The sequence below is a fragment of the Microtus oregoni genome, unplaced genomic scaffold, assembly GCF_018167655.1.
Source record: "Microtus oregoni isolate MIOR12 unplaced genomic scaffold, Mior012 000073F_ref0000255, whole genome shotgun sequence".
Lineage (NCBI taxonomy): Eukaryota > Metazoa > Chordata > Mammalia > Rodentia > Cricetidae > Microtus > Microtus oregoni.
In genome coordinates, this window is record NW_024543986.1 from 4,906,891 (window position 1) to 4,915,274 (window position 8,384).

The window sequence follows — 8,384 nt, forward strand, 5'->3', positions numbered from 1 at the left end:
CACACACACACACACACACACACACACACACACACACACCGTTCCTCAACCTGGTATCATACTGGTGCAGAAGACAAGGTGCACTAGGTGTGCACAGGCTTCCTGGGGTGGAGCACAGGGGGGGTTAGCTCCCTAGGAAAGAAAGCAATGAGGCTCCCCCCACTCGGACGGAATCCCAGGGAGCCCCCAAGGCATTGGATGGGCAGGAAAATACACAAGCCAAGTAAAGACACTCACCTCTCCGGGAGGAAGTTCACCACCCCAGCCTTAGGGTGGGCGACCGTGTGTCACACATCTGCTCTGGATCCTTCCATATCTTATCAGGCACACACCCTCATCCCTGTGGAACGACAGACTTTGGGCACCCCCTTGCTTTCTCTCTCCTCACCTCACTGAGCTCTTGCTTCAGTATCCACTAAAGGCTAATTCCGTCCTAAGGCAGCTCTGCTTCCCTCTCTCATACTTACAGGGCAGGCCCACATCACCCTGAGAGAGGCCCTCAGGTTGAGCTTGTCTACCAGATTCTGGAGGGAGGACAGCACCGCAGGCAGGGGAGCCAGGCCAGACAGAGACGACCAGCAGGGAGCAGTGCCCACCACAACGCAGGGGGTCACCCTGCCCTGATCAGAACAGCCCCAGAGTTCCATCGCCATGGACTCTGCAGAGTATGTGCTCTGTGGCTGGAAGGGCCAGCTGTGGCCTGCAAGAGTGTTGACCAGACCCAGGACCTCGGCCCATAGTAAGAGGAGAGGGGCCTCTTTCCTGGAGGTCCAAATTCTCTCTGTTGGTGAGAAGACCAGAGTGAGGAGCACAGAGGCGAGGCCCCTAACCAAGTCTGAAATCGTAACCATCGCCTCCTTGGCCGGAAAGGAGTCACAGGGCAGTGGCCCACCAGGTCAGACCAGGGCATACAGAAGAGCCCTCAAGGTGGCCCTGGATGTTCTGGGCGAGGGAACCCGCTTGTATCAGGGAGAAAGGGCAGGTGGCCGAAGAACCAGCGCAGTGGCTCCCAAGGTTCCAAAAGAGGAGACCAGCTCCAGCCCATGCCAGCGCCCGCGCTCCCAAGGGCGCAACCAGAAAGGCCAAGGGCTCTCCCACAGGAGTCCTGGGAAGCGAGGCCGCCCAGGACCTGTGTTGATGGGCTCAGGGAATGAGCCTGCAGTGCAAGGGGGGGAAGCCCAGGCCCACGCCGCTGTAGAGTCCCCTTACTCTGAAATGCAAGGGAACACATTAAGGGGCACCAGAGCGCGGCCAAGTTCCTGCAAGACGCCAACAGGAAATGCTGGTGATAATCCTGGCAAGAGAAAGTTGAGCACCCGGGCCTCTAGGGAGGGTGCCCGTGCTAATGAGCATAGACCTGCCTCTGGGCCACCGAGGAGGCACGCCTCTACCTCGCCCAAAGCTCTCAAGCAGCAAGTACGGTGTGGCGGCCTAGAGATCCGGGCCATTTTAGCCCAAAGGAAGACCACCCTCCCGGAGAACAAGGAGGATCCCGGCCCGCCGACCCCGAGGCCACACTCAGAGGGGGCATCGGCAGCCTGCGCGCCTCCACTCCCGATCCTGCGAAGATCAGTCCGCATTGCTGGCAGGAAAAGGAAGATCCATGTGCTGTGTGCACATTGCGGGCTCTCGGGACTGCAAACTCGAGTGCACTCGAAGGTGACTAAGGCCAGGGTCAAGGGGAGAGCCCCTGGAGTTCAGGAAGACTGCCAAGCCACCAGTGTGGCTTCTGCCCAGGAGACGGATACCATCGAACGAGGGATGCTGGTCTGGTTCAAATTCCAGGACCACCCTTTCTGGCCGGCGGTGGTCAAGAGTGTCAGCAAGAACGACAAGACGGCCAGGGTGCTGCTGATCGAGGGCAACATGCAGTTTGAGCGCAGGGGTGTCCGCGTCCCTCTCCGCAAGCTAAAGCTCCTGGACTGTGGGGAGAGATTCTCCCTCCTGCGGAGAGCCAGCAAAGTGTACGGCCAGGGCATCAACTGGTGCCTCTCGGTGATCGACCGCTACAGAGAGGACCTCGCCTGTGGCTCCTTCCAGGGCTCCTTTATGGACTACTACACCGCCCGAGCCAGTTACCCGCTGAGGAGAGCCATTCAAGAGGGCGACCTGCGCATTGATTTCCCCAAGGTGAGCTATGCCGACTTGGAAGACTGGGAGGAGGAGACCGCCCCCAGTGGGAAGAGGCCCCACAAGAAACTCCTGCCTGACCGCATGAGAGCCGCTTGGGACAGAGCCAACCAGAAGCTCGTAGACTTCATCGTGAAGAGAAAGGGTGCCGACCTGCACCTGCTGGACATCGTGAAGGGCAGGAAACCGTCCCGGTGGCTGGACGACCTCTGGAAGTCAAAGAGGGAAGTCTTCTGCATTGAGACCTATCTGGAGGATGAGGACCAGTTGTATCTCATGACCAGACATTTGCAAGAAATATCCAAGGAAGCAGACCAGGCCCTGCTCTCGCTGGCAAGAGGAGACCAAGTCCGGCTCACCATGGAGGTTCTTCTTCCAGAGGCAATCATCTGCTCCATCGCTGCCCTGGATGACCTCAGCTACAAGGAGGCAGAAGAGAAGTACCTGCGTGGCCCACCTGTGCACTATCGTGAAAAAGAGCTTTTTGAGAAGACCATCCTAAAGGCAGCCCGGAAGAGGTCAGCAGCCAGGATTGGGGCTGGCAGGGACCCTCCTGCGCCCACTCCTTAGAAGGGAGCCTCCTCCTTTCTGCCATCACCCCCTGCAGCTCCACCTCCAAAAGAGAACCATCTGGGAGACTGTGGGGCTTGCTATGACCGCTCCTCACTGCATACGTGTTTCTCCACACACAGAACCCCCCCCCCCCAATTAAACGTTCACGAACGTGCTTGACGTTTCAGATTGTCTACATGGATTCGGCAATTCCTGTTAGCTTCAGGCCGGGCCTAGCCCTCTGTGGCCTGTGCCCAAGCGTGGAGAAGTCCCGTGGGGTCTCCTCTCTGGACCAGCTATGGGTGGAGTATTAGCTAGCTATGTGCAGACTTGCCCTCTCTGCATGGACCCCACACACCCAGACAGCACACCAGGTTCCTGATGACACTGTGTCTCTCTGTGTGTCTCCGACTCTTCCCCATACTCCCTGTCCTCTCTAGGGTGCCTTGGATGTGGCAGGTCCCATTGCTATCTCCATTACCTCCCTCTTTGCTCACTCACGTTGAAGGAGAGGAACACATGTGTGCTTTGAGGCTGTGCTTTGAAGCCAAAGAAGGGGTTGGAAATGTTGTGACCCTAGGGATAGCCTGATTTCAAAGGACCCTCCCCCTCTCTTTGTGTGTGTCTCTCTGCGTGTGTCTCTCTCTGTCTCTCTATTTATCTCTCTGTGTGTGAGCACGCTTGAACACGTGCATGTTTGTGAGTGTGTGTGTGTGTGCTCCTTTTGATCCTCCTGTCTCTGTCTCCCTGGTGCTGAGATTAAACATACCTGTCCACATACCTTTTTTTCAAATGAGTACTGGATGATGAAGGCAGATTTTACATTATTAATTTCTTTCTGTTATTGAAATATAGTTTTTAATTCTTTGCCTATAAGTTCTTGCAAATTGTTCTTAATGAGAAACTTTACTCTGAGATCAGCAATTTTTGGAGAAAGTATATTATTTTTGTTGTTGTTATTTATTTGGTTTTGTGCTGGACTTGGTTTGTTTCCTGAGTTTCTCTCTTTTCTTTTTTAAATTCTCATTTCCTTTCTTCTTTCACTGGGAATAATTACAATGTTTACAAGAGGACTAAAGTCATAATAACTTTGCAGTGTTGTTTTCCTCTATGACACGGGGATTTAGACCAGAGGCTCTATGTCTAGCCTTTCTCTGAACACTCCCGTAGGTTTTAGAATCTATGTTCCTTTGGGTCTTGCCCTGTGTCAAATCTGGTCCCTCCTGTGGGTCCGCAGCTTCCTTTGAAGCAGCAACAAGATGTGCATTCCCCTCACGTAGGGTTTTCCTGTCCTTATTCTGGGTCAACAGCTGCCTCTGCTGCTGTGAGGTGTCAAGACCAAAATTCCTATCTGCTCTGGTACCCATCTTCTTCCAGTAGGACCGCATCTAAACTATCTAAACTAAATTAAGTGTCCAGCAACCCTCTCCCAATAAGGTTACATCCTGAGGTAACAAGAGCCAGAGCCTTCCTCTTATGAGTGTGGATTTGTGGAAAATTGAATCTACATCACCCAGGAATCCAGGTCCCTGGAGTCTCCATGAGGTGACTAGCACAGAAGTGCATTTGAATAAAGACCTCTTTCTTGCAAGATGTTGACTTGTTCATGAATGTTGGTTGACTCCTAAAGTAGCTATCACCGAACCCCACAAGACAAAAGGGCAAGCCAGGCAGACCATGTAGGCTGGTAATTTGAGCTAGAAGGAACAAGTGCCCTTGGGTTACATATTCATAACTCCAGGCTGGACAATCAGGCTGCTGTGTCCATCTGTGCTGCTGTAACAAAATACCTAACGCAGATTTAACTTACATGAAAACTGTAAATTTACCTCTCCCATCTCTGGGTGTTGGGTCACTCACCCCTGTTTAGGCTGAGAAACTAGCCAGATGGTCTTCAAGGCAAGATCAATCCACCACTGATTTCCAGTGAGCTTGAAGCTAGCTAAATTGTATCATCATTTTATCTCTCACATGTCTTCATTTCCCACTGTTCCCACACACACACCATAGCACCTGCACTTAGAACTGCAGTCGGGCAAGTGTCTGGGGAGTAAAGAACACATGGAGATGTAGGTCACTCTTGAAACAAGAATGCTAATTTATTGTGTTCCAGGGCAGCTTATATAGTGCTCTCCTTGATTAGTGATTATGTCCTAGCTCTCAGGATTTTCTACTGCAAGCCCACCAGAAACCACTTCCTTGTTCTTAGAAACTCATGAGGGTCCCATGCTCAGAGCAACTCTCTCTCTCTCTCTCTCTCTCTCTCTCTCTCTCTCTCTCTCTGTGTGTGTGTGTGTGTCTGTGTGTTTGTTTGTTTGTTTGTTTGCCACTGGCTCTTACAACCCAGAAGACAGACTCACTTGCCATCTAAGGCAATGTGATCCTGAAAATGTCAGGGCACACATAGATGTCAGCCCATTCCACTTTTTCTGAAGGCCAGAGAGTTTGAGCTTATTTTTGCTTTCTCAAAGTTGTTGACAGCAGGTGTGTCCACAAAGGAGACATGCTGACCTGTGGTATGGTTAATTAGTATTTTGAGTGTTGAAGTAGATACCTCTACCAAAGTCAGAAAATTCAAGTCTATTCCTTGTGTCATGCTAATATAGTCTGTTATCTCCCCTCTCCACCTTTGGACTAAATTATAAGCCTGTAGAAAATAAGTGAGGTGGATTCAGTATTCCCTGACTGTTCCTCCCGATGCTGTTCTATTTCTGTCTCTTATTTCTCCTATATCTCTGTTCCTTTTGCCTAATAATTTTAATCCTCATGCTCCTACCCTGGAATGTACAAGTTTTCTTGAAGCTGATTTTTGACTGGAAAGGCTCCTTTTAGTAAGGGCACCTGCTTGCTTTCCAGGAGGGAGTTCTCAATGCTCAAAAGCAGAGAGCTCTCCATAATTTATCTGGTGATGACATGGAAATAAGTGCTACTAAGAAGGATGAGCAGGTAGAGGGGTCAGAGTACAGGCATGAAGAGTAGGACACCAGGCTAGGAACTATGGAAAAGAAGGGCTGTCCTTGTTCGTAAAATTGATAACCTTTGGTAGTGAGAGAAATAGTATTTGGAGGGGAAAAACAAAGGAAAGGAAAGGAGAGGAGAGGAGAGGAGAGGAGAGAAAAGGAAAGGAATATGTTTGCCACCTTTGTTGAAGTAACCTGATAGACGGCATCTGTAAAGGTGGGTGAAGCACAGGGAAAGAGCAGGTATGCAAAGGTGCTTGAAGCACCCTAGTTGAAACATCTCAATTGTTAAATGCCTGAGGGGCATCCAAATGGACATTCTGATCCACATGGGAAGATCTGGAGGAGGGATCACTACCAGCATAGAACATCTCTGAACTACAGTTAGGAAATCACCCACTATACTGAGCTCCAACAAAGGAACAGGAAGGGAAAAAAAAGAGGTGGAGAGGTGGAAGAATAACTTCAGCTGAGAAGCAGGAAAAGAGGCAGAAGGTCAGTTCAAAGGCAGGAAGGGGTGTCCCAGAAACCAAGAAAGGAAAGATTAGAGAAGGAAAAGCTACTAACTGCTGAGACATAGAGACATTGTGTACAAAGAAGAAACAAAGGAAGACAACTGAGGTGTCACTACCAATGTCCTAGAGCAGAGGGAGAAAAATGACCCTATAAAGAAGCAAAGTCCTCTCTCAGAGAGAAGGAAAGAGGGAAAGGAGTGACCAGCCTAAAAACTGGGAAATGTGTTGATTATCTGTTTGTAAGCCCACTGGGCCAGCTGGTAACACTAGACCATCCTGAATATTTATGTTCCCAAGGGAGAGCCTTCTCTGAGGAAAGACCACAGGAAAATTACCTCCAAACCAAGAAAGAAGACAAGGTATTCATTGTATGATCCATGACAGGTCAAACAGGGAATTTCATTAGACGGAAATTCTCATATCAGACATTAACAGCAGTAACTGGCCTGTATGAGAACAGACAGTGCGGGCTCTGGAGGCTGAGTAAGGGAGTGATTAGGTACTTTAGGCCAATTGACAAAGTTGGGTTGTAACAGAAAACTTAAAATTTTTTCTTGTTCCCAAAGCACTTGACTTCAGGCTGTATATAATCAAAGAAGAGATTCCAGGGGCAAGAAAGAGAACCACACACGACAAACTGAAGGCCAAGTGTGAGATCAAGTAACCTGTTTGGGCATTGGTTGCATGTACACAATGAGAGTACCGTCAGGTTTGACACTAGAAACTTTCTCCTGAAAACAAGCCAAAGACCCGTCTGTAGGACAGAGCTGGGCATGAGGAAGGGGCAAAGGAGATTCACAGAAGCTGAACCAGGAGTGGAAGATGAAATTGTAAAAGGATGCACAATATCATAACCTATTAAGGAAATATCAAACACTTGTCAATGCATGAGATAGTAATTCTCCCCTTGGGGTGTTCAATGGTCAAGGCTGAAAGGCTGCTTGGGATGTAGGATACAGATGAGCACGCCCACACTGCTAATGGGAGAGGTCATGGGTTGCCCCCCTCATGGCAGTAATAGATTAATGGATGTCTACTTGGATACAGCTCAAGTTTCAGCAACGCCATGTTTGGTCAAATGCCCCAAAGCCTTCCTCCATGCCAGAGGTTCAGGAAGGCAGGTAGAATGCTGGTGGCAGTACTGAGGGGCATCCAAATGGGCACTCTGATGCATACAGATATGTCCAACATGACAAAAGCCTAAATAGAGTCCCCGATAATAAGCCAAGTCAGTATGAGTGAGATGGACACCATTGGGGAAACCTTTACAGTAGTGAAAGTCAAGTGGCCGGAGTATGATGCCCAAAGAAAGAAAATGGGGCCAAGAAAGAATACACAGAGGCATAATAACCTTCTGTGAACCTGCTTGCCCTCTCTCTCACTGGCAGAAATGTTGTGCATGTGGCCCTGGACTCTTGGTGACTGCAGAGAGTCAGAGTGATGAGACTGGCAGGGTCTGAAACTGTTTTGAGCCAGGATAGCACAGCTCTGAGTGGATGTCTAGCCCAGGCAGCAGAAGATATGGAGGGTGGGGGTGGGGACTAACTGATGTTAAAACCATAGGGAGGCTTCTGGGATCTCGGCCACCTATGCCACCCTCACACTGAAAGAGTCATGCCCCAGAGCCCGGAAGGCTATCAACACAGGAAGCAGGGAAAAGTTGAACACCTCACCACCATCACAGTGCTTCCTATATGAATTTAGGCAGAATTCCTGGAAACTCTAAACTCTTCTGCCACAAGAAGCAGTAGGGACTGGCCCAAAGACAGCCAGTAAGATACAAGTCTAAGGGTTTGGGCTTCAAATCTCAAAAGCAGCTTTTCAAGAAGCTGGATATACAGCATGCAGAGCAGGAAAGGCCTGCCAGTGCTGGACCCTCCTATGAGCTGGCCACTGGCACCAAGGGCAGGAAGGCATGCAGGCCCCACAGTGGTGAAAGTGCCTGCAGCCCCTTCCACTGGGATGGGCATCACCCAGATGGTGCACGCTTCATGGGGAGTGGTGGGATGGGGTGTGTGGGCTTATGTGCTATCTATCTATTCCAGGGACTCTACCTAGAATAGGTGTTGCTTGCCCAGCTCTGTCACTAGACTAGGTCCAGATAGGGACTCACCAGGGCAAAACCCCTCAGAGTCCCTGCTCCCTGGCCTTGATCAGGAAACAGAGCTGGAGGGGGCAACACAGATTTTTTGGTGCCCTTCTGTGGAGACCCCTGAGCACTCTGTCC

General features: G+C 50.2%; 1 protein-coding gene across 1 annotated transcript; it reads left to right on the top strand.

Annotated features, from left to right (window-relative positions):
* Positions 1 to 651: 651 nt before the first annotated feature.
* Positions 652 to 2,700, top strand: LOC121441102 (PWWP domain-containing DNA repair factor 3B-like). The gene has a single exon (XM_041642230.1). It carries the CDS (start codon positions 652 to 654, stop codon positions 2,698 to 2,700), a length of 2,049 nt encoding a protein of 682 aa, XP_041498164.1.
* The last annotated feature ends 5,684 nt before the right edge of the window (positions 2,701 to 8,384 follow it).